Source organism: Monocercomonoides exilis, assembly GCF_001643675.1.
Source record: "Monocercomonoides exilis strain PA203 chromosome Unknown scaffold2-2631571, whole genome shotgun sequence".
NCBI classification, from domain to species: Eukaryota; Preaxostyla; order Oxymonadida; family Polymastigidae; genus Monocercomonoides; species Monocercomonoides exilis.
In genome coordinates this window covers 626,452-651,176 of record NW_027150547.1, presented here as the reverse complement: position 1 = coordinate 651,176, position 24,725 = coordinate 626,452, and the positions used below count along the sequence as shown (strand labels likewise).

The 24,725-nt window shown below is 37.1% G+C and overlaps 9 protein-coding genes across 9 annotated transcripts; 4 read left to right on the top strand and 5 right to left on the bottom strand.

Annotated features, from left to right (window-relative positions):
* Window positions 1-568: 568 nt before the first annotated feature.
* On the bottom strand, window positions 569-2,381 carry MONOS_18528 (uncharacterized protein). Its single transcript, XM_067871555.1, has one exon. It carries the CDS (start codon window positions 2,316-2,318, stop codon window positions 1,041-1,043), a length of 1,278 nt encoding a protein of 425 aa, XP_067735664.1. The 5' UTR covers window positions 2,319-2,381; the 3' UTR covers window positions 569-1,040.
* Window positions 2,382-3,009: 628 nt separating this feature from the next.
* MONOS_1958 (putative GTP-binding protein) lies at window positions 3,010-4,594 on the top strand. The gene is made up of 5 exons (XM_067871844.1): window positions 3,010-3,184; window positions 3,252-3,628; window positions 3,679-3,933; window positions 3,990-4,334; window positions 4,400-4,594. The coding sequence occupies exons 1-5, from the start codon at window positions 3,022-3,024 to the stop codon at window positions 4,424-4,426; spliced, it is 1,167 nt and encodes a 388-aa protein (XP_067735663.1). The 5' UTR covers window positions 3,010-3,021; the 3' UTR covers window positions 4,427-4,594.
* Window positions 4,595-4,950: 356 nt separating this feature from the next.
* On the top strand, window positions 4,951-5,461 carry MONOS_1957 (uncharacterized protein; the record flags this gene model as incomplete). The annotated part of the gene is made up of 3 exons (XM_067871843.1): window positions 4,951-4,987; window positions 5,063-5,336; window positions 5,392-5,461. The coding sequence occupies 3 exons, from the start codon at window positions 4,951-4,953 to the stop codon at window positions 5,459-5,461; spliced, it is 381 nt and encodes a 126-aa protein (XP_067735662.1).
* A 63-nt stretch (window positions 5,462-5,524) lies between these two features.
* Window positions 5,525-6,369, bottom strand: MONOS_1956 (putative 50S ribosomal protein L14e). Its single transcript, XM_067871842.1, has 3 exons — window positions 6,325-6,369; window positions 6,122-6,217; window positions 5,525-6,020 (listed from the first exon to the last, which is right to left on the bottom strand). Exons 1-3 carry the CDS (start codon window positions 6,325-6,327, stop codon window positions 5,640-5,642), a joined length of 480 nt encoding a protein of 159 aa, XP_067735661.1. The 5' UTR covers window positions 6,328-6,369; the 3' UTR covers window positions 5,525-5,639.
* A 106-nt stretch (window positions 6,370-6,475) lies between these two features.
* MONOS_16791 (uncharacterized protein) lies at window positions 6,476-8,955 on the bottom strand (the record flags this gene model as incomplete). Its single annotated transcript, XM_067869663.1, has 7 exons — window positions 6,476-6,595; window positions 6,654-6,828; window positions 6,895-6,916; window positions 7,048-8,425; window positions 8,652-8,740; window positions 8,791-8,896; window positions 8,950-8,955. 7 exons carry the CDS (start codon window positions 8,953-8,955, stop codon window positions 6,476-6,478), a joined length of 1,896 nt encoding a protein of 631 aa, XP_067735660.1.
* MONOS_1955 (putative glycoside hydrolase family 3) lies at window positions 8,883-10,936 on the bottom strand. The gene has a single exon (XM_067871841.1). It carries the CDS (start codon window positions 10,852-10,854, stop codon window positions 9,244-9,246), a length of 1,611 nt encoding a protein of 536 aa, XP_067735659.1. The 5' UTR covers window positions 10,855-10,936; the 3' UTR covers window positions 8,883-9,243.
* Window positions 10,937-11,002: 66 nt separating this feature from the next.
* Window positions 11,003-16,831, top strand: MONOS_1954 (uncharacterized protein; the record flags this gene model as incomplete). Its single annotated transcript, XM_067871840.1, has 2 exons — window positions 11,003-11,288; window positions 11,358-16,831. The coding sequence occupies 2 exons, from the start codon at window positions 11,003-11,005 to the stop codon at window positions 16,706-16,708; spliced, it is 5,637 nt and encodes a 1,878-aa protein (XP_067735658.1). The 3' UTR covers window positions 16,709-16,831.
* Window positions 16,832-16,887: 56 nt separating this feature from the next.
* Window positions 16,888-18,323, top strand: MONOS_1953 (putative peptidase C12, ubiquitin carboxyl-terminal hydrolase 1). The gene is made up of 6 exons (XM_067871839.1): window positions 16,888-17,012; window positions 17,063-17,198; window positions 17,252-17,311; window positions 17,364-17,485; window positions 17,543-17,654; window positions 17,749-18,323. Exons 1-6 carry the CDS (start codon window positions 16,902-16,904, stop codon window positions 17,961-17,963), a joined length of 756 nt encoding a protein of 251 aa, XP_067735657.1. The 5' UTR covers window positions 16,888-16,901; the 3' UTR covers window positions 17,964-18,323.
* Window positions 18,324-18,468: 145 nt separating this feature from the next.
* MONOS_1952 (uncharacterized protein) lies at window positions 18,469-20,785 on the bottom strand (the record flags this gene model as incomplete). The annotated part of the gene is made up of 1 exon (XM_067871838.1): window positions 18,469-20,785. One exon carries the CDS (start codon window positions 20,783-20,785, stop codon window positions 18,599-18,601), a length of 2,187 nt encoding a protein of 728 aa, XP_067735656.1. The 3' UTR covers window positions 18,469-18,598.
* Window positions 20,786-24,725: the final 3,940 nt, after the last annotated feature.

Below are 24,725 nucleotides of genomic sequence, written 5' to 3'. Positions count from 1 at the left end.
ATATTTAATTTTCAAATTTTGTCTCTTTTTTGTAATATACTCATTCATTCGTTAGGTGTCTTTGTACTTATACTCTTTTTTTTATTCAGAAAAGTCTTATTTCGAGAGAATCTTTAATTTGTCAATTTTAGATCAAAATGATCATAGGATCAATTTTTTTGTTTTTTAAATTATCTTACTCAATATAAAGTTTTTTTTGAAAATTTTTCATGCTTTCATAACAAAGGGATTATAATTAACTTAAATAACTTCGATTTTTTCTTGGAGTTACAAAATTGTGAAAAATAACTGATGCGCTTTTCGTTGCAGTATGCCGACTTATCAACAACTTTTGAACTTAGATGTTATCCACACATAGAAAAAAAATATGATTTTGAAAATGACCACCTTTTTTCCATGAAAAAATATTCAATATTACCTTGTTTAGAATATTAAGTCAGAAACTCATGCGGTTTTCACTGTAAACCAAATTCCACATTTTTCCTTTTGAAAGATATTCATAGGGAACTTTTTTTTTTTTTTTTTTTTTTTTTTTTTTTTGGTTTAAAACAAAAATAAAAGAGAATTGTCATAAAGCTTTAAATCATGTTCTTTAACTCGTCTGAATTCACTAATTTGATTAACCAAAAAAATTTTTCCCTTTTTTATTATCATTAAACAAAAAAAAAAAAAAATATTCATTTCATCGTTACATGCATGTTAATGCACATTCCTTGAATTGCAACTCCATGCAAAATCACATCAAAATAAAATCATCAAATTGAAAATGATGAAAAATTATACGCAAAAAACAGAAAAAATATTAAAACTCAAAAAGTAAGTGCATGAACAAAATTAATCATTATCATTACAAATTAAAAAATATCAAAAACATCATCAAAAAATTATTGCAAACTAAATAAATAATTAATTCAAAATATTAATCGCAACATTAACATTCAGGAATTCATTTAAAAGATAATGTTGCTCAAAATGATAACAATAAACAATTGAAAATAAAACTATACAAGGAAGGAAATGTTCGTTTTTAATAAAAATCTTTAATTAACTGCATGAACATCCTTCTTGAAAATGTTAAAAGCTGAACGAGAAGAAGTTAAAAAAAATGACTGGCTATCATTTCTTGGTAAAGATAGATGACTATCTTGTTCAAATGCTGCATTTGTGGTAAATTTCTTGTGAATAATATTTGATTGAATTGCTCTAAGACGCTTTTTCTCTTCCTCCTCTTCGTCTCCAATAATTAAATCATTTCCATCTCCCATAAAATATTCCATTTCCTCAAATCTCTTGGCTATCTTTTGCTCTTTTTTGCTCATTATCCATCTCCATTCCTTTTTGTACTTCCAATTTTTAACTCGCTTTTCCACACAGGGCCTCATTACTCTCTTCAATTTGCCTTCAAAGGCAGGATCTGTTAGAGATCGCTTTTTTCCCAACGAAACAAAATAGCCACTTGCAAAGCATTGAAACCCAAATATCGTAAAATGCAACAATAAAAGAATTACCCCAGGAATAAGTAGCATTCTTCTCGATATATATCCCCCGTAAAGTCGAAAATAGAAATGACCAAAAATCATCATTATTCCAATAAAAATAAATATACAGGAAACAATATTCACACATTCCTTGCTTAGATAAAATTTGGTTTGGAAATATGCTTTGTCACGTTCCTTTTGCAATAGACGATTGAATTCAATTATTACTGCTTTTTGATCATCTCCAAGTGATCGATCATCCAAAAATAAATTCGAACAAATTGCCTTATTTGCCAAATTTAACTGTATTTGCGTTTTATTGTTCCACAAATCATCTGCTTTTAGAAAAGGCAAATATTCATCGTAGTCAAGCATAAGACGAGAATAATGAATTACTGATGGAACTCCATCCTTATCCAAAATTGGAGCAACATAACTTGCTTCCCAAATCTGGTGAATGGCTGATTTTTGTAAATGCATAGGTTCGCAGCATGTTTGTTGCTCAAATTGTAATTCTTTCTCAATGGATGTGAATTCCTTTTGATTGATTATCTCCGGATGTAATAATTCTCCGTCCATATTATTTTTGTGTAATTCAGATTGCAAATTCGGATTAAATGCATCATTACATTCATTAACAGCTTTCCAAAACAAAACTTTATCTCTGACAGAAAGCTCTTTTGAAAATTCTTCCATTGAAACAGCATCTGGTAAAGAATCATCATTGGGCATAAACAATTGCGTGCATTTTTGTTTCTGTTGATCTGGCAGAGTTTCAGCGAATTTTTGAATTGCAGCAAATTTAACTTTTTCAGAAGGTAACAGTTTTTCCATATCCATATCAATAATATTTATTATATGAATGATCAAAAATCACATTATCAAGAACTCTGAGAAAAATAAGTTGGATAATTTTTTAATCCACTCCAATGGAGTCATTCATCGAATTTAATTCTTTCAAATACAAAATTAGATTTTGCTTATTGATTTACAAAAAAGACTTTTCTATTAACATTTCTGAAAAAAAACTAATTTGAAAAGGTTGTATTTCAATTTTCAAACATAATTAAGCATTCGTCAATTGAAATATGAACCAACAAAATGCAAAATGAATAGAATATCTTTTGATAATGATGATAGTTTCAGTTTATAAAACAAAAAAGGAGACATTTCTTATGTGAAGATGTTGTTTTTGAGTTAAACGCTAAAAATAATTCAAAATGAAAAATTTAAAAATATTGTTCAAAAATGCACATAGAATGTCTCAATACTCATTCAATGCAAACATACAAGGGGAAAAATGGGATTTGCAAAATTCCGTGAGATTATGAACAATAATTTGAAGGTTATTTTTCAATAACTGAATAGATAACATAAATTATTTTTTTCTTCTGCCAAACTTTTGATTTAAAATGCAGAAATTACTATTTTGTATGAAACAATTCTTATTTTGAATAAATTTCGGTGAAAGTCGCCACATAAAAAAAATGATAATTTGAATTTGTATTTGAAAATATTGGGGTAGCCCATATTTTTATCATAAATGCCACCAAAGGAACAAGCACCTAAAAAAGTATTATTTGGCCGCTCAAGCAATACTTTAACAATGGGAGTGGTTGGATTAGCCAATGTAGGGAAGTCCACTTTTTTCAATGTTTTGACAAACAGCCAAGTTCCAGCTGAAAACTATCCCTTTTGCACAATAGGTTTTCTGTTTTTGTTTTTCAAATAATTTGTCGTTACATAATTTTTTACGATAAATTCATACTGCAGATCCAACGACAGCCCGCGCTCAAGTTCCAGATGAAAGATGGGAGCATTTATGTGAATCTTACAAGCCAAAAAGACGTATTCCAGCTTTTTTGCAGGTTACTGATATTGCTGGATTGATCAAAGGAGCTTCAGAAGGAAAAGGGCTTGGAAATCAATTTTTGAGTAATATTTCCGCAGTTGATGGAATATACCACGTTGTACGTATTTTTGAAGATGAAGATATTGTTCATGTTGAAGGAAGTGTTGATCCATGTCGCGATTTGGATATTGTATGCTCAGAATTACGAATGAAGGATATTGAAGTTCTCACTTCAAAAGTTGAGGGATTAGAACGAATAGTTGGAAGAACAAACGATAAAGTGAAAAAATTTGAATTGGTATGATATTTTTAAAACAATAATATTATATATTTTTTATAAATAATTAGGATACAATTAAAAAATGCATTGAACTCATGAAAAGTGGAACTGATGTGCGCTTTGGAAAGTGGGAACCGAATGAAGTTGAAGTGATTAACACATTTGGATTACTCACAACAAAACCTCAAGTTGTTCTTGTAAACATGAACAAAGAAAGTTACATTCACAAAAGAGGTAGACACGTTCTTCAGGTTAAACAATGGGTCGATGAGCATCAACCAGGAGAATCAATGATTCTTTTCTCTGCAGATCTTGAAAGAGAGGTAAAGAAATTATTTTTTATCTTCAATAAAATTATAAAAATAACATTTTTGAACAGCTTTCTGAAATGACACCAGAGGACAGAGAAAACTTTTGCAAAGAAAATAAAACTGCATCTGCTATTCCAAAGATTATTCTTGTTGGATACAGTGCATTGTCATTGATTCATTTCTTTACAGCAGGAGAAGATGAAGTTAGATGTTGGACAATTAGACACGGAACAAAAGCTCCCCGTGCTGGTGCTGTTATTCATACTGATTTTGAGAAAGGATTTGTATGCGTTGAAACAATGAAGTACGAAGATTTTAAAGCACTTGGATCAGAAAAAGCTGTTAAAGAAGCTGGAAAAAATGTAACAAAAGGAAAGGATTATGAAGTTGCTGATGGAGACATTTTGCTATTTGTATGGCACTTATTAATTACTATTTTCATTAAGAATTTTCATTTTTCATAATTTTAAATATTTAGAGATACAACCTTGGCCAAAAGAAGTAAAAGAATCACAAACTTTTTGCACAATGAAAGTTGGGCGCAAGAAGCCAAACTTGCAACTAACAAAATACTTCTCAAATAGTTATTGTTTTTAAGAACGAATATGTTTTCTTGTGTATTTTGAATTAATCAAAACACCCATAATAAATAATAATGTCTATTCAAGATGAATTAACTCGTCATCAAGCGAAGCAATTTATTTTTCAAACATATTTGTTGCAACTAGATGAAACAATTCATGTTTTAGATGAAGCTAAAGAAATTATAGATGAATACCGAAAGCGCACTGCAAATTCACAAAGTTTGCAAACAACTTTTTTATTATAAATCAACCACCTCTTTTAAATCAAGAAATATCTGTTGGACATGTTATCGATTATGGACACAGACTTGCCTATTCATCGTACAAGCCTTTATTTACAGATATCCCGGAAGTTTGTTTTTCATCCTTTCTTTACTGAACGTTTTTCCATTAGAATTTTGTCGAACCATCCGGATATTTGCATCCTTATCCAAAAATTATTCAAATGGTTAAATCAAATCTATACAGTGAGCAATTATCAGGTATCGATTCTTTTCAATAAAGAAAATTTCACTTCAATAAAATATATTTGCCATTTCTTGTGATTATTTCATGAGATGTCGAACTTGAACTTCAAAAGCAATATCAAACACAAATCCATAAACTATTTGATAGTGCAGTAACATCAATAAACCAACCGACGAACTCAGAATCAGAGACCTCTGAAGATTTATCCGTTACAAAAAATCAACAAGCAACAGTTTCATCCGAGCTAAGCTTGCCAATAATATCACAAAAACTTACATCTTCTCCTGTTGCACAAACAGAAAAATCAACAGAACAAACATTATCAATGAGACTGGCTGCTGTTGCCAATTCAATGAGGATGCAGTTTGTTGCTTTATCTTCAATATCTTGCATTTTAACTTTTCCCGTTCATTTACAGAATGAAGGATGAGTTAGGTGATGAGAGTGAAGGAGAAGAAGAAGAGGAAACAAACGAAATTGGAGAATGAATAGGCAAAGCAAATCCGTTAAAAATAGTCTTTAAATACCATAATGCCCCTTTAAAATCTCAATTTAATGGCACATATTCATTATTTGTGTTATTGTTTTTATATTAAAAAAAAAAAATTGCTTGTTTTACGAGTCGGAACGTTTATTTTGAGATGAAAAAAGAAACATGGCAATCATTTATTCTTTCTTTTCAATTTTTTTCCCTGATTTCTTTGCAACTTTCTTTGATCTTTTAACTGCAGGCTTCTTCTTTTCTGGCTTCTCTTTTCCTGGAATTGTTGGAACATGAGGACCAAAGAATGAAGCACGATGCATTTTCATTGCTTTGTATCTGTCAAAGTCAGATTCATGAAGCTTGTGTTGACGTTTGTTGATCTTTTTAGCCCATGCAGTTCTTGCGAAACGACGAAGAATGCGGGCTTTCTTGAATTTTTTAACCAAATATTTATGATGAATTCCATGTGGAATCTTGACTGTGTATGGTGTAAGGGCAAGGCGCTTCAGACTGCAAACCTGACGGCTAATTCCTGTCAATGCTTTTGGTCCGTCGATCAAAACCTTTGAAGACGAAGCATTTCGAAATGAGATAGATTTATTAAAAAAACCATAGAAAAAAAATATATCAAATGTACATTACAAAAAGCATAAGCAAAATAAACTTTATTTTGATCAATGATATCGACAATTGTGCATAGACGTTGTCTACGGCCATAATTGAGTATGCAAACTCTTCCGACTTGAACAAAGCGATCGCGCTAAAAGTTTCAATTGACCATTGAGAATATATTAAATTATTAAATATTAATTAACAGGATTTTCGTAAGATCATGTGATGTCATCGTAAATACAAGAAAGAGCAAACCATTGAATGTTGGATATGAATGATGGTTAATTCTCGGGAAAATATGGTTATGATCTAAATATATTTTTTTTTTCAAAAATTTTCTTTTAATTGAAATAGTTTTATGAAAATAAAATTAAAAATGTGCACGAATGCATAATCATGAATTGTATCATCTTGAATGAGATGTCCAACAAAATTCTTTTTGAAAGCGATTTTGCTTAACTCTTGTTTCAGAGCATTCAATAAGTGAAAGAAAAGTTACTTTTGTTCCCGCATACTCAGAGTCGATCTAAAGAAATAAAAAAAAATTGCATTAAAAAAATAATATTTGCACTAAAATTTCAAACCGCAAAACGAAAATGCTTTGGCAGGTGCGAAAAAAACAATGGTTGCTGTTCTCCATTGATAAAGAGATGGAGAGTAGAGACAGATCCGCGCGTATCCGCAACAAGAGTAATGATCGCGTTGTTGTGCCAGGTGGAATTTCCATCGCTCATTTGACTGTCATACCATAAAGTCCCTCTAAAAAAAAGTACAATAAAAGAAAAAAAAACTTAAACAAGAAATTCAATAATGAAATGAACATACCCACATCCAAATGATCCACAATCTAATGCGCAAACAGGGAAGTAACAAAAAAAATTAATGAATAAATAAGGCGAATATATATATTTTTAATGAATAAAAAACAATAATATCAATTATAAGAAATCTAAATGCATTTAACACAATTGAGCAAACATCTGTCCTCGCCCAACATGTCACGCTGCAAAAACAAATGGTTTTCCTCAACAATGCCAACTCCAGTCGACAATGCATCGTAGTCATTTTGGAATGCCACTTGCATTTCATACACTCCTCCTTTGCTTTTTCCACCTTCCTCGCTGACCACTCCATCTTTTGTTGTTTGCACAGGAGGAGTTGGATGAGGCTTGCCGAGGCAGTTGCCAACAACACACACGCCGTAATGCTCGCGCCTCCACACGAGCTGCAGAAGAGAAGGCAGATTGGGAGACGGCGACGGAAACGGAGACGGAGAGGCAGAAAGCGCATTTGGAGAGCTGAACGAAGGCATCAGCGGGAAGACAGATGAAATTGGGAGTTCTGGTGATGAGGTGTTTACTGGAGAGGAAGCGAGCTCGCGCATCAAGGGATTCAGGCCATCCAATTGGACAGGGGCTGCGCTCTGCTCAGATTCCTCTTCTGACTCCAGCGATGAGTCGTCGCTGCCCTCCTCGTCGTGGCAGAGAGAGAAGCTCGAAACAAGCTCGGCCTTCACAAACGAAGGCAGCGGGTGCTGAAGAAGAGGATGAAATGCAGATAGCTGGGGCGATGGCGAAGGTGAAGGAGAGTGTGAAGCACACGGAGACTGCTTCAGTTTGACGAGGGAGACTTGCGAGGAGAGCTGAGTGTTTGAAGAAATCGGATGATCTTTGATGTCTGGCTGGGGAATGGGAAGTTGCTGTGAAGTGATGTTTGCACTTTCTTTTTGAACAGGTTCAGGTTCATTCGATTCTGTTCGCTGCTCCGAGCAGACAAGCATAGAAATCACATCTCCACCCAATCCAATTGTGCCCTTCGTGTTCTGCAATTGCGAAGCAATCCGTTTTTTGATCTGCTTAAGAAGAAGCGTTGCAGCATCGGAAAGTTCATCAATTGGACTCGCTTCCATATCCACAATGACTGAAAGAAGAGTGGAAGAAGAAGCTGGGACTTTAGAAAAAGACAATGATGAGGAAGATTCAGGAGATGTTAAGCAAGGAGAAGAATGAGATGAAGTGATTTTCGTTTCTGAGAGTACATCTTTTTCATTCAGATGTGTTTGAGGAGGCAGATTTGTTGCGAAACAGAAGCTTCCTTTTTTCTTTTGAATTCCAAACAATGAAAGTGGAGTTGTTGGAATAGCAATCAAGTTCCGAAGAAGCTCAAGAAGCTTCAATTTTTGAGTTATCAGCATTTGCTTTTTTTCTTCATTGACATCTTTTTTTGTTGATAGGAGAATCGTAACACATTTCTTTATTAAAACGCTTGAACATATTGAAGATGAAACACTTGGATCTAATTGGACAAGTCGGATTAATGCACAAATGCTATGTGCGCTTGTTTCTAGATTTGAGTTCTGAAAATAATGAATAATTTAAATTTTTTAAATTAACTTTTGGAGAAAAAAAATTTAACCATTGAAAGTTTTATCAAGTGCTGAAGCGAAAAATCTTCTTTCCATTCTAAAGTTACATTTTTGGAAATTTGATGTTGAAGAGAAAAAACACTCAAAAGTTGAGTGCAAAGAGTCTTTTGCAAACAAAAGAATATATTCATTCAAGGAAAAAAAAAAAAAATCATACTATTTCTTCATCTGTTGCATCACTACAAAGTAGCTCTATCACATTTTCAATGATTCCATGTCTTATAAAATCTCTACAGCTTCCGGGCTCTGAAATTGTTTTTTATAAAGTTAAAATCAATCTAATGTTTGTTTCAAACTGTCGATAAGTTGATGAAGGACAGAGCGAAGAATTTGAACATTTTTGTTGCCTTTAGGGCAAACACTCCCTGAAACATAAGGATAGCTTTCATCAATAAATTCTTTCTGTTAATAAAGTTAAACTTTGAGAACTGAAATTCAAAAAAATTTTCACATGCTATCATCTTTTATTCGGAGAATGCGTTATGGACAAATGAACTTTACTGCATCAAAGACGGTAAACAACAAGCAAATCGTAAGTATTTCAAAAACTTTTGAAAAAGTTTTTGTTATTGTCATCAGATCATTTACAAAAATTGAAGATATGTATCACAGACAAATAACATAAATAAAACAAAATAGATCTATTTAATTTAACTTATAACAAACAAATAAAATCCTCAAACATATTGGGCTCTCAAGGTAAATTACAATGTGTAATAAAACTAAAAGCATCTCTTTGTTATTACAATTCAGAATAACAAATGCGTTTTTTTAACGCAAGCAGACCTCGGAAGTCCTTCCACCTTAACTGGTGAAATGCCCTTTGCGTTGCGTCGGCCAGTGATCACATCCGTAGCAGCGTCAATAGCGTCGGGCCAGCTGTTGTAAGTTGCCACTCTGTATGGTGATTTAGCCTTTCCCAAAATAAAAGGAGTATCCATAGCAACCGTCACAGTCGCACGGTCGTCCAGTGCATCCTCACCTTGACTATACCCCACGAGGTGGATGTGGCTGAGCGCCTCTTCTCTCTTCTCTGTCACAATGTATCCAAGCGCTGCCAGGTTTGCCTTCATTCGAGAGGTCTGATCTGCGTAATTTCCCAATCCCCCAGACACAAACACAGGCGAAGTGATCATTGCCTTGTCGCAAAGGCCCTTCAGCACCGTTACTGCCATGCGCTGCAGAGACCGCACAAACTGCTGCTTCTCGTTGGTGTTCACTTTTTCCAACCCAGGCTGAGGAAACGAAGAAAGAAGCAATCTGAGAGAGATCACCTTCGTTGCCCGATCCTCAAGCACCTTTCGAGGAAGCCTCCCGCTCCGCAGGGCCTCCAACAGCCCTGCCTGCGCCTTGGCAACGTCTGGTGTTTTGAGGAGAATGTCGTTGCCGGCAAGCACGGCTCGCACAGCTGCTTCACCAAAGTCCCATTTCTGTGCTGGCGCCATCCCCATTGCATCAGTTACAGCAACTCCTTGGAAGGACATTCCGCTGTGAAGCAAGTCTCCTGAAATCTTCGATGAAAACGTTGCTGGCATTCCTGGATCAATAGCGCGTACATCCAAATGCCCATTCATCACTCCCCACGCCCCTGCTCGTATTCCTGCTTGAAATGGAGGAAGATCAGTGTTTTTAAGTTCTTCTAGAGACTGACTAAGAACAGGAAGACTTGAATGACTATCAGATGAAGTGTTTCCATGGCCGGGGAAGTGCTTAAGTACTGCTGCAACTCCGAATTTTTGAAGTCCTCGAACTGATGCCATCACATTATCAGCCACAGCCTTCACACTATCTCCGAATGATCTTGACACAATTACTGGATTCTTTTCATTCGACAAAACATCTGCATCTGTTCCAAAGTCCATGTTAAACCCTAAACCAGCAAGATCCTCCCCTGCATATAGCCAACCTCTTTCAACCAACATCGGTTCATGAATTGCTCCAAGAGCCATCGCTGATGGAAGAATCGCAATTCCAGCGCGAACACGCGTAACCACCCCAAATTCTTGATCGATGCCCAGAAGGGGATCCGCATTTAAACCAGTTTCTTTTTGGAGCTGTCGTGCAGCTTGTTTAATTTTGTCAGTCAATGTTCGAACATATCTTGCAGGGTTTCCAACACTATTAGTTACAGAACCGTCCAGCAACAATCCACCGACTCTATATTTTTGAAATAATTCAATATAATTTGTTGTTCCATCTACCATCGAAAAATGAGGCATTAATAATTGACCCACCAAATCAATATCAGTCATATTCGCTGCAACAATTCGTGCTTCACTCATATAATCCTCTATTTTATTTGAAGGGCTTTTTGTACATTCTGCAATCATACCAAGTGAAAAAATAAAATGGATGATCATTTCAAAAGATCCTAAAAATATAACAAATTTTTGAAAAATTTTAAAATTCTTTTTTGTTCACCTCAATATTCAACCTTGCATTGATATAAAAAGAATTTTATTTTTCTCATTCAGAATTTTCTTAACCATTATAAAATTATTCATCAAAATGTGGGTTAAACTTAGGGTTGTTCCTTTAAACCAGAAGCCAAAGCATCCAATAAAAATTAATGTAATAAACCCCCACCAACCTTTTCTTTCGGATCCATTTTTAGAACAAATTGCATTGAAACTTGGAATAACACTTCGAGATTTAAAAACGAAGTACGAATTAATTCATCAAATTGGAGGAATGACTGATATGAATGGGGCTCATCTTAAACAAAAAGATTCTTTTTATTCATTAAAGCTTCTGGACGGAGCACCTTTCCTTTGTGTGGAAAAGGAGCATGGCTGTTTGACATTTCAACGTTTTTTTGACTAAATTTTTTTAAACTAACGTTATCTTATATCTCTTTTAATAGCAAATGCTCAAAAAGCTAATTCCTTGGCTGCTAAGAGAGTTTCAGGTGGTAAAGTTCATTCGTTACAGGAAGAGAATCGACCAACAAAACAGAAGTTAGCTCCAAATGTTATCTCAAAACAACGAAAATTGGAAGAATTTGAACGGTTAGCTTCACAGCAAATTGAATTGTCTGATGCTTGCTATGATCCAGTTCCACATACGCCAACTCCACCATTGAGACAAGACGATGAATATCAACTTATCACAGAACAAAATTTTGAAGACGAAAAACCAGAGCTTCAGATAACTCAAGTTGTTGAAGAATTTGAAAGAGAAGAAGACGAAGAATATGATGATGAATTTGCGCGAACAAGCAGTCATATTCCCCAGCCACATCCACCACCAACAACTGAACTTTCTCCACAAATTTCACCAATGCCTCAACAATCTCCGAACGAATACAACAGCTTGATTCCTTCTTTTACTCATCCTTTGCCTAAGAAGGCTCAGAATGATGCAACTGAAAAAGAGGAAGATTCTAAGCAAGACATTGATATTGAAGAGATAATGAGCTCAATACAAATACAATTTCTTTCATCTGATTTTTCTGATCAACAAACTAAAAAACAGCACACCCCACAAATCACACATAAAGAAACGATTGAAGATGAATTTGACGAGCGATTTGATCAGTTTGAAGGGAGGGAAGATGAAGATGAAGTCGGCGGAAACGTAAATGAAGGAGAAAGCGAAGGAGAAATCGACGAAGTCGAAGCAGAATTGAATTGTGGAATGATTCTGGAAGCGATCATTGGAGATGTTTTGAGCTTTGAAAGGGAGAAAGAGCTGGAGCGTTTGAGACAACAACATTATCAAGAGAAGAACGAGAATGAAGAAGATGAAGAGGAAGAAGAAGAAGAAGAGGAGGAGGAAGAAGAAAACAAATCAAATTCAGAAGAAAACGAAGAAGAAGAAATGAAATCAGAAAGTGAAGTCGATGAGCAAGAGCTCAACCAGCTATTCACCCACAAGCCGAAGCCGAAGCCAGATTCATCTGGATCCACAAAAGCAAAAGCAAAAGATAAAGCACCCAAACTGAAGAGGCACAAGTCCAGCAGACTGAGCTCAACTGAAACTTTGCCAGACACTTCAGATAAGCAGCTGCTTGCAACAGACTCAGCAGCCGAGCCGTCGTTCCAGAAGCTGATGCGGCTGATGAAGGACGACGAGGAGCTTGGCACAGAAGGGGCAAACGAAGCCGAAGAGAACGAGGACGAGGCGGATGTGCGCAGAAGATGGCTGCAGCTCGACCGGCTTGCAGAAGCCGACGGCAGCGAAAACAGCTCTGTGGCAGCAAACGAGGAGGTGTTTGGAGAAGAGCCTAGGAAAGAGGAGATGACCGAAGAAGAGCGCCGCGCCCAGGTGAAAGAGCAATATCTGGTGGCTGCACAGGAGCTGCTGCCGCTTCCCCCCATCGAAAGAGATGTGGACTTTTTGGGATATTCGCTGGCGATTGCTGACGAGTCTCAGTTCATCCACAGCTGCCGCGAGGGAGAGAAGGAGGTTGGGCCGGCACTGTGCAGACCAGGAAATTCGTCAGCTGAAGAGGATTCCGCTTCGCCTTCTTCTTCTTCTTCTTCTTCTTCTATAGAAACTCGATCTTCTTATTGTTCTCCTTTCCAGCAGGCTGAGAGGCGACTGCTGTCAGAGTGGATGGTTCTGACAACCTCACTCACGACGCTTTATGATGTGCTGAACACAATCAGCGACATAAACGAAGGAGCAACTGCACTTTGCAGCACAGTGGCGCAAGTGAAGGAGAAGGAGAAAGTCTATCTGAAGAAAGAAAAGGAGCTGAAGGCAACAGAGCAAACAAGGAAAGAGCTGAAGGAAGAAAGTGGCTTAAGCAAGAAAGGGAAACAGAATGAGAGAAGGTCTGCAAACGAAGCAGAAGCAGAAGAAATGAGAGAAGAAAGAGAAGGCAAAGAAGGCGAAAGCAGCGAAGACGACTACAAATTGCAAAAGCGGCAAGAAATGAAGCGGCTGTACCAGCAGCGTCTGATGTCTGCCACACAGCCTTTGTCTCCGTCGTCTACTTCAATCACACTCGGCGCTTCGTTCTATTCTCCCCCACACACCCCGTCTGAAGGCGAGCAGACACTTGAGAACAATCCAGACTACTTTGGAGTGATGGAGCCGCTGGATGAGCAGGAGATGGAAGGGCAAGGAGGATACGGTGCGATGTTTGAAGACTACGACAGAGAGCAAGGGTACAGAGAGCCTGCGCTTGTGTACGATTTTGAGAATGAAGAAGAAGAAAACAAGGAAAATGAAGCAAAGCTCACTCGACGGTCTTCCATTTCCTCTTCTCGCAATCATAATGCATCATCCACAACTGGCCTCTTTTCACTGCCACTTTCAGTCAAAACAGCATCCGCCACGCGAAAAGGAGTCTTTTCTCATCCCTTGGCATTGTCCCCCTGTGTACTATCATCATCATCATCATCTTCTTCTTCTTCGTCAATCTCCACTCCTCTTCCTTCCACCTCTTTCTTCTCGACGCCTTCTGCAAACATTCCGAAGTACACTCCAACACACCGCGCTCGCCCGAACACGACTCGCAGCATCACCCCGTCGACGATCAAAAGAAAAGACTGGTCAGTTTTCTCTGCCGACGCAGCGGCAAAGGCGAAGGACATTGTGGAGCAGAGGAAAGCAGCAGAAGAGGAGGAAAAGAAGATGCTGAAGGACAAAAACAGACAAGAAGCTGCATTGAAGGCGGCTCAGTTGAAAATCAAGAACAGAGAAAGGCGAAAAATGGAGCTTACGGGAAGAAGAGAAGGAAGCGAGGCGAAAAGGAAGAGAGAAGAGAAAGAGCGAGAAGAGAAAGAAAAGGAAGAAAGAGAAAGAGAGCAAGCGGTGAAAGAGCAGATAATGAGGAGGCTGAAGGAGAAGAGAGAACAGGAAGAGAAGGAGAAAGGAGGAGCAGAACAAGTCGAAAACGAAGAAGTGGAAGAAGAGCTTAGTGAATTTGAGAAAAAACGGAGGCAAAATGACTTTATGATGCAGATTCTGGATGGAATTGAGGAAGAAGAGAATCCAGGCGTTGCATCAAAGCGAAAGGAGGCACTGATAAACAACAAGATTGAAGAGTCGTTGTCTTCCATCATTAAGACAGCCGAAGAAGGAGAAGGCAGCAACATCAAAGAAACCAGCATAAGCACAAATGGTGAGGCACACGATCTGCAAAGAGTGAAGTCATTTGCGTCTGATCTTTCGTCAACCGCCGCTGGCCGCTCGCTTGCAAGTGAAGCAGAGAACAGCCTGGCAGAGAGCAAAGAAGAGCAAATCGTGTGGGAGCCGGTCGAGCCAGGGGACTGCATCCTTCTCTCGTCCGACCGCGTCCAGGTGCACTGCAAGCTCGCTGCGGCTGAAGAGTTCCTGTCAGTTACTGTGCAGCCGCTGCCAAACATGAGCACTTTTACGGCAGGGGCAGGAGGAGGGTTTGGGGCAGTCCACAGTTTTCTTTCTCCACCATCGACTCCTTCTTCACGAAGATGCACAAGTGTTTCGTCAGCTTCGTCTGCATTCTGCCACTTCTGGTGCGATGTGCCGTCGGATGCACTGGAGATTGCAGTGGCGTTCGTCAGCGCGCTTTTGGCTGCGAAGACACAGAAAGCGAAGCAAGGAACAGCAGGCGAGAGAAGAAAGAAGATTGCGACTGCAGAGTCAGACAGAATTAAAGAAGCTCTCACGCTGTGGAATGACTGGTGGAAGGTTGAAGAAGAGAAAGAGCTGAAGTCAAAGCGGAAGGCAGCTGCTCAACGCGAGAACGATTCAGGAAGTGACGTTGACGCTCAAATCAAGCAAGCACAGAAATTTGAGGCCTTAAAGGAAGAGTGGGACAAAGCGCACAACCAGTCACGTGTGTTGAAGAAGTTTGCGATTGAGTCAGAGGTGTTTGACGAAGATGCTTTCCGGTTTGAGCTGATTGACGATATGATCAAAGCAGAAGTGGCACCCGCATCGTCAGAAGATTCAATTGCTGAGCTGCCAATTTCTTTGTCGTCTCTTCTTTCGACAGCCGAGACGCTTCAGTGTCCGTCTCTTCTATTTTACATCCTGACACATTGGATTGAAGCCCTTCTCCAGCCACAAACCTCGAATCAGCTTTCTTCTACTACCACTTCTTCTTCTCGCACCCCTCATACGTCGCTGACAATCAAACTGAAGCCTGTAATTTCGTGGATTGTGAATTCGGTGTGGCTGGAGTCACTGGAGCACAGTGAGCTGGTCGCATTTTTCAGAAAATATTGCCATTCCAACGAGAAGCAGGCGTTGTGGGAGCGGAATTTGGATGTTGATGAGGAGATTGAGAAGATTATGGAGGAAGAGGAGGAAAAACTTGGAGGCGGGGAGATGGACAACAGCAGCGAGGCAGAGCAATTTGAGGAGGAAGAAGAGTGGGGAGGCAAGCGATTATCTGTAGGAGGTAATCCGAGCAAGAACTCGGCCAATTACTCTGCTCTTCATCTTCTGAGCGACCGCGCAATCGACCTGATTTGGTATGTCCGCTACGTTCAGGTGTCTTCCACTTCTATCACATCATCATCATCATCATCTTCTTCTTCTAATCCTTCTGCAACCAGAACTGTGCCTCGCTACTCAGAACACGAGGCCGACTGGTACAGACTCACTGCAGAAACCCTCTTTGCATCTATTTTATCTTCCATCAAGCCGCCTGCGTCTTCTCCTCTTCGCTCGTATCCTTCCGCTCATTCTTCTGTGGGCACTTCCTCTCGAGTCACGTTTTCTTCTGTATCAACTCTTTCTCTCTCAAACACGATGTCTTCTGCATCTGCCGGCAATGTTCCGTTTTCTGCTCACAATATCGATTCATTTTCTCACCCGTCTTTGGCTCCTCTTCTTCCCTGGCTTCCATTCAGCACCAAATCCAAATCATCTCATTCCTCATCGCTTCGTTTTTCTTCCGCTTCGAACCTTCGCTCGTCTCTTTCTGTGTCATTTGCACCTTCAGCTTCAACCACGTCATCCATCTCTTCACTGGCACTTCCTTCACCGCTCGCCACGCAAGCTGGGCTGGGCCTTGCGTCGTCTGTCTTGTCGCTTAATCTGACACGCATACGGCACACAATCGCTGTTGATGCTGCTGCTCTTTGCTGCCCTGCCCTTTCAGTTGTCAATCTTAGCGGAGCTTCTGCTGCCGAGGCAAGCTCTGTCGCTCATTTACTTCGGGTGTGCCAAAACGTGCAAATCATTGGTCTTTCGGATTGTGGTGTCTCTTCGAATGACGAAACAATCAACGCTTTGGCAGAGGCAAGACCTAAGCAGCATTTTGTGTGGGAATAAATCTACTGAATATTGAATGTTCTTAAATTTTCGTTTCTGCAATTTTTGCTTCCTTTTATAAATGCACATCGTTCATTTTATTTCATTATTTAGATTAGAATATGTTTTATTATTTTTGTAAAATATAGTATTTTTACAAAGGGGAATGGAATTTCGATCAATCATTCCCAAAAAAATAATTGAAATAATATCAATGCGTTGGCTTCCTCTTGAATCCAATCCCGATGTTCTTAATGCTTACACACGTGCTCTTGGCTTGAGCATTGAACACACATTTGCTGATATTTATGGACTTGACGATGACGTTTGTGCTGTTTTATGGCAATATTTCAATTTGTGCTTTTCTTTTTTCAGTTGTTGGAAATGATTCCCCAACCAGTGCATGCAATATATGTTTTATTTCCTCATGAGAAAACTGATTTTGATGAATCAACTCTTTCAAAAGATGATTCTATTTATTTTGTTGATCAAGATCCTGCAATTGGAAATGGTTGGAGAAATATTGTTTCAAAAATTTTCATTCAATGAAAACTTTATGCTTAGCATGCGGCACAATTGCCATCATGAACTCATTTGGGAACATTGGAGATAAGATTAGATTTAGTGTGTATATTTTTTTCAGATTGATAATCAAAACATTTTTGAACTTCAATAGAGCCAAATTCATTCTTTCCACGCTTTTATGAACAAACTCGTTCAATGTCATCTGCTGAAAGAGGGAAAGCAGTGATGGGTGAACAAGAATTAGAGCAAGCTCATCTTGGAGCTGCCCATGAGGTTGTTCAAAAGAGGAATTTTATAAGTAATATTTTTCTTTTTATTGTTATTGGCTAGGGTCAATCCGAATGTCCTCCAGAAGATGCTCACGTGGATTATCATTTTATTGCGTTTATTGAGAAGAAAGGAAGACTTATTGAACTTGACGGAATTAAACCGAGACCAGTTGGTATGATGAAATATTTGAACTCCTAAATTAAAGTTGGTGATTTTCAATAACTGTAACAATTTTTATGAATTAATGTCAACTGAATAATCAAAAGATCATGGGCCATGCTCTCCTGAAAACTTGCTAAAAGGAACAGCAAACGTTGTGAAGAAGATGATCGAAGAGTCTAACGATAAAATGGGATTTTCACTCATTGCGTTGACCAACACTGATCCAGATGACCTGAAAGAATTGATAGAAAAAGAAAAAGCGAAAATGGAAGAAGACGAAAAGGAAGAAAAGAAGGAAGAAGAAAAGAAGAAAGATTAAAGCTATTATAAATTGCGGATTGAAATTATTACATTTTTAAGTTTATGAACTTTCACATATTTTTGCTTTTTGAACATAACTTGTAATCTGAATAAATAATATCTTAAAAAATGCGATTGATGTCACATTTTGCCTCCTTTCAGAAAACAGAAAAAGCAAATTAGATGTTTTTATTCAGTTTAAGTCATATGTTGTTTACAGAACAAATTTTGATATTGGTTAATAATGACAGTTACAGGATGACAATCCAACACAAAAATGTTGAGAGCAAAATCTTTTCTTTCAATATTTTTTCATATCATTCTCGAAAATGTTTTATCTTTCCTTTGTGTGATGAAATTGAAAAATAAGAATCAACTTAAAAAAAGGAATATGTTCATTTAACATTAAAGAGATATAAAAAAACTTAAAAAATGCAGTAAAAAATTTATCACAACAACGAAAATCTTAAAACTTATATTGGCAACGAAAAAATGCATACAAAATACATAATTTTTTTTTAATTTTTTTTTCTAGAAGAATTACGGAAAGAAAAAAAGATTTATTATTTTTCAAAGAATTGAAAAATAAAAGAACTCTGAAAATTCGTCCCAGATCGTATATGCACTTTCTATTTATTTCACTTTTTTTTTTGTTCAATTAATTGTTGTTTCAAATGAGCCATATGGGGAACAGGAGTTATGCTCATCCAATCCAAGCAACGAGTACTGATCCTTTTTCCGCATAAATCGAAAGTTTGTCTTGAAAAAATGAGTCAAAAAGTTGCCTGAACTTTTTTGCTCCAAAGTGCGTGACGAAATATCTTGTGCTTTTTTCTCTTTGAATCCTAATTCATTTTCGTCCACTTCTTCTGAAAAGTTTCCTTCATCTGATGATTGCAAATGCTCACTATCGGCCGAATCAATTGTAGAATAAGACTCTTCTGATGAAGAATAAGATGAAGATGTGACAGTAGACGATTCCGATGTTATCAGATTTGGCAACTTTTTCAGTTTCTTTCGATTCATTTTGCGTAGCTCCTTGTGCGTTACCTCTTTTACATCAAACAGAGCCTCTGAACCAAGCGTCACAATTTGATCAGTTTCTTCATCGCTTCTTCGCTTCCATCGCACAATAGCCACAATAGTCGCAATGATGATTACAATGAAAGTAATCGATCCAACAGGAATTACAACAAAATACCATGGAAACGATTTCGTAAGCGAAGTTGAAAGAGGCACAAATGGAGTGACCAGAAAATCAATTTGAGAAAAGTCTGAATCATATTTTGATGTTGAACTCGACAATGTAGATGGCAACTTTTGCACAGTATCCATTAATAGCGAAGTTGGATATATTAACGCAACCGAAAGAGTTGGCGTATTCTTTTCTGATGACTTTTTAAGATGTTGAAGTTTACATTTGAATTGTGCAGGGGAAATGGATGCGGTGATAGTATTCTCATTATCCAAAGCGAAAGATGATATATTCACCCAATTTTCAGGAGAATCATTTCCACATCTCAAAGCAACACGAATGCCGCAAGGGAAAAATGATGAACCATTCACCATCAACTTATAGGAAGACGAATCAGCAGGGTTTGTAGAATAAGAAGCTTGGGTTATTAAAGGAACGAAATACAGCGACGGAATATCTTCGCTCAATGCACTATGCACTTCACAATTATTTTGGAGTAACCACAATGAAGTTGAAAAAGGTACATCATAATTATCAACTTTATTATGTGTACCATCACCAGAACTTAAACTGCTCAGCTGGATTTCGGAGTGAGATTCGCAAAGGATGTTGTGTCTTATATGAGGGAAATCATTGTCCAGGGCCGAGTTTCCAGCAAATGTGCAATTAGTAATATTCAGATTTGACTCAGAAACGGCAAGTGCTCCACGCTCCGAGAACAAAAAACGCGTATTTGTGCAGCTGCATTTAGCGTTAAAAATATATACAAGAGAATGAGACCATCCACAAGAGGCATATTCCTCTTCTTCAAAATACTGACCTGCTGATAATTCCTGGGGATATGGAAGAAATGACAATGATGATGAAGCAGAATTTAACATTAATGATCCAATAAATGTACATCCGGCAATTGAAATACTGACAGAGTTGTGAAATTCCATGGCAGATCCTTTTCGATCATTTGCATTGCAAGAAATAAAAAATGAGTCGCATATGTTGAAAATTAAGCCAACAGTTGACGATAACACTGATGGTTGGTTATCTATTGCATTGACGCGAGTAAAGTTGGTTGAATTTATCAAAAGCGACTTTTGATCAAAAGATGATTCATTGAGGAATGTTATAAACGAGCTGCTTTTTATCGATATATCAACAAAAGTTGACTCTGCAATCACAAATTGTTCAAAATTCGATATTTGAATTGGATTTGAAAAAAAATTCAGATTCGCCAAGTGCATCTGACTGATTTGTACACTGCCACCGCCAACGTAAACCAGTGTCATTCCTAACAGTATGTCATTCACGAATTTGTTTTGTGGAACTTCAACACCAACATTGAAAATAATCAAGCTGTCATTGCGCGCTTTAATTAATTTAAACGAGGATATAATTGGAATATTTATGATGCAAAAATTGATATTCGCAAGGCGGCTTGATCCTTCGCAAACAATTGCACAACTGGAACTCAAATTGTTATCAAAATCCACAAAAATATCACAGCCAACTGTATCCTTACTGGCCGTAATTGTGATATCGCAAATACCGCAGCCAACATTCAGCAAAGCACTGTCAATGATTGTAACTTGGCAATCCTCTTTTTCAGGCAGTACATGACACAAAGCAGTTGCAATTGTTTTACAGCACATTTCAGAGCTACCACAACCACGTGAATCATCACCACTAGATGAAACGTATGCAATGCGATCGCTATAAAACACAAAATAATCATACAGATTCTCAATAATTGTAGTATCCCTCCAGTCACAACCACAAATTGAATTTGAATGATTAAGGAATGAATTTTTGAAATTTAATGTGAAGCTACAGCTAGAAATATTATTAGTCCCCTTTTCATAACACATAAAAATATCTAAACCGTATGCAGCATTATTTTGGGCAATAATTCCTCCATCAATTTTGAAGACGATGTCATAAGATGGACAATCATGAGAGAAGTTAACGTAAAGCCACCCACCTCTTCCACTTACTGGGTGAGCGCTTGATTCTATAAAACTGGAATCATTTGCATAAAAATACGATTTAGGTCCAAACATTGAACGAATGGACCCTCCAAAACTGGAGGTAAATGCTTGAATATTTGAAAAATAGCAATCATAAATAATCATAGCCCACAATGGACTGCAGCTCTCAAAAAACGCAGTGGAATCTACAACATTCTTAGAATTTGTGACATTTGTAGCATACAGTTGAATCATGCTTTTTTTGTTTGAAAGAGAATAACAATTATTGTTAATAATTCCATTGATGCAATTGAACAAGTTGAATTTCGATTTTGAAATTTTGAGAAAGAAAGGCCCATCTATTTGAATAACAGAATTTTGAATTGCAAACGAAGAAAAATCGCAATTTTCAAGCTCTAAAGTTCCATTCGCAAGACGGAAAAAATGTGAGAGTGATTGGACATGTTCAAAAATGCAGTTTTGTAATAAAAATCGTTCTCCACCCGCCACGATGAAAGAGGCATTCAACAGGCTGATCGTTGGCACTGTGCAATTATTGAAGATACACATTCCAGCTTCACATTCAAATATTTTCTCCAATTTGATTTCTTTATCGATCAGTTGAGCAGCAAAAGTCAGACTTGAGAATAACACATTGCCACGCAATATTATAACTGCTTTGCTCTTACCAAGCTCTTTCACTTGCTGAAAAATTAGCTTTCCACTTTCAGTCGTGTTGTTCTGAGACTTTATTGTTCCTTTAATTATTGTGCAGACTTCTGTTACAGAGATATCTCCATCAATCAGAACCACAGAATCATCGCTTGGTAGAAGCGTATCAATTGCAGCTTTAAAAGTTCTGCAGGGCTCGTCATTCTTCGCACATTTAGTGTTGTTTCCTTGTTCAGACACAACCCTCCTTTGAAATTCAACGCGATCAAAATATGGCAACAGCAAAATTGGAGAACTTTTTGATGGATCAATTCCAACAATCGAGTTTTCTCGATAAAAGTTCTTAAGATTGGTATAAAGATGCATTTTCATTTTCACAACTTGTGTTTCTAACAAAGCAAATCTAAAGAACATTGAATGTCCATATTTTGCTTTGTTATTTGTAAATATGACATCCTGAAAGCTGAAATGAGGATTCGAAGAATGATTTATATCCACATAACAACCACCTCCATTTCCCTTTTCGACTTTACAATTATCAAATGTGGATGAATCAACTGAAATACTCCATAAAGGCTCTGCTAATCCAAAGAAAATTGCACCGCCCCTTAAAGAAGAAGACGAATGGATATCTTTTAAAGTGTTGTTATGCAAGAACATTTGAATAATATCATCTTTCGCATTACTTTTTTCATTGACTTTCATCAGACCAATGGCCCCAATGCACCTCTTCTGTTCACGTGGAGGATCAAATGAACAATTAACGAAACTCGAGTTGGTAATTTTCCATGTAAACATAGACTGTTCACCTTCAGTAGCAGAATTTGACGATCGAATATCAAAAAATAAGCCTTCTTTCACATCAATACTTTTTGATAGCAAATTAATATCAATGGAAGACTCATCAATAACAATTGCTGAACAAGTCCTCCAAGACATACATGAGATATTGCTATTGAAAATGGTCAATGATCCTTTTTGCACACAAATCAATGGATTTTTCATAATGTCAATTATGTCAAACCCAATTTTGTAAAATATCATCTCGCATTCAAATCCCTTAAAGAAAGTACAGTACTCAGAAAAAGAAGATCCTTGTGAAGTTATCCACATGCTTGTTATCGTAAAACTTCCGGCGATAGACAAAACTGAATCTTTAGAAGAATAAAACGATCTTGACAGAGAAAGATTCGATTGTAGTTCATTAAACCCTGGCACAATATTAGTGTCAGTTACGTTGAGACAACGATCAATGAATACATTTCCTTGAAAGTGCACGATGGCATTTCTGTCTGGAAGCCTATGCAATGCAAGTAAATGGAACGATTTGCATGGCTTTTGAATACTACCACATTGCGTACTGTCGCTTCCTTGATTGGAAAAATATAAGTTTTCTGCACGATACATGTATACATAGTCCAGAAGATCAACATAAAAATTTTTATCGTCACTTCCAATTAGAGCATTTGATTTTTTGAAATTTTCAGAATCGAAATCAAGAGTGAATTGTGACGGATTCACGGAATCTTTGATACTATCAACGACCAGAAACAAATCACGTCCGCGTGTTGCTTTGTTATTAGTAAATATGTCTCCGATAAATTCAATTCTTAAATCTGATGATACGGCTGAAGAAACGTATGCACTCGAAGACGATAAATCGGAGGACTTTTGATGAGTCTTATTCGAGCATAACGATAAATACATCCAACCACCCAAAGTTTCATAATTCGCACTTCTATAAGAAGCCAACACGTTCCCAGAGTTATTGCTTTGAGCATGAAAATTACTTCCATATGAAAAGGTTCTGTGACCAACACCAGGAACAGCGCTACATCCTGAAGCAGTGCAGTTGCCTACAAAAATTGAGCTGAGTGGGTTGAAAGAGAAATGAATAGCACCGCCTGTCGAAAATCCATCAGAAACACAATAATTGAAAGTCGTGTTCGAAAATGTTACATCAACAAATAAGCTGTCTTCATAATAAAAAACTGAGCTGTAACTTCGGTTTGTTTTGATGTTGCTAAAAATGCAATTCTGGCAAGAAATATTTAACACAGAATTACTTTTATGTTTAAAAGATGATGAACTTGAACAGATCACAGAATTGAGATTATTGAACTTTGAGAATTTTATAGCCGGTGCTTGCTGCAATTTGACATTTTGAACAGAAACAAAAATACATTCAAATCTCGATATGCTAACCGACAAATGAAATAAAGGTGATCCCATAATTCCTTGTCCAATGTCAATAGATACATTTTCTACTGTGACAATACCCGATAAAACTGTGACTAATGAATAATCCACAGAACATTTAGGTGCCTTGTCACTGTGGCAAAAGTTGCTATTCATAATGATAACCTGACCGTCAAAAAACGAAATTAAACTCACGAGGCGAGAGACATTTACAGTTGGGAGTAAAAAAGTTATGTTAGTGAAAGTTAAAAGTGCTGTTGAGACTATATATGTATAGCTTTCATTAATTGGATACCCTTCAAAGCTGATTTCTTTCTTTTCATCTTTTGATAAAAGAATTGTGGATGACAGATCTGCAGGTTGTTCAAAAAGAGATGGACCCATCAACACAATTTGTAGCTCAGTTTCTTCTGACCGATGCTTTACACAATAATCAATTGAGAAACAAGGATATTTCTCAGAACCACAATTAACCCAATTTCTAGCATTCTGGTCAGGTAATATCAATCCTGAAACATACAAAATTCTGGATTTATATGCCAAAAGTTCTAAAAGATCACCGAGAGTTTTTGTTTCAATGTCTTCAAAAATCATTGAATTTTGTTCATCGTTGAATAAGCCTGAATCGTTGGCAAAATGAAACTCCGTATTTGTTTTTAATAAATTTGCCTGAGAAAGATAAAGATCTCTCCCAACAAATGCGTCATTACCTCGAAATCGTGGCACAAACATAACGGTCATTGATTGCTTGGAT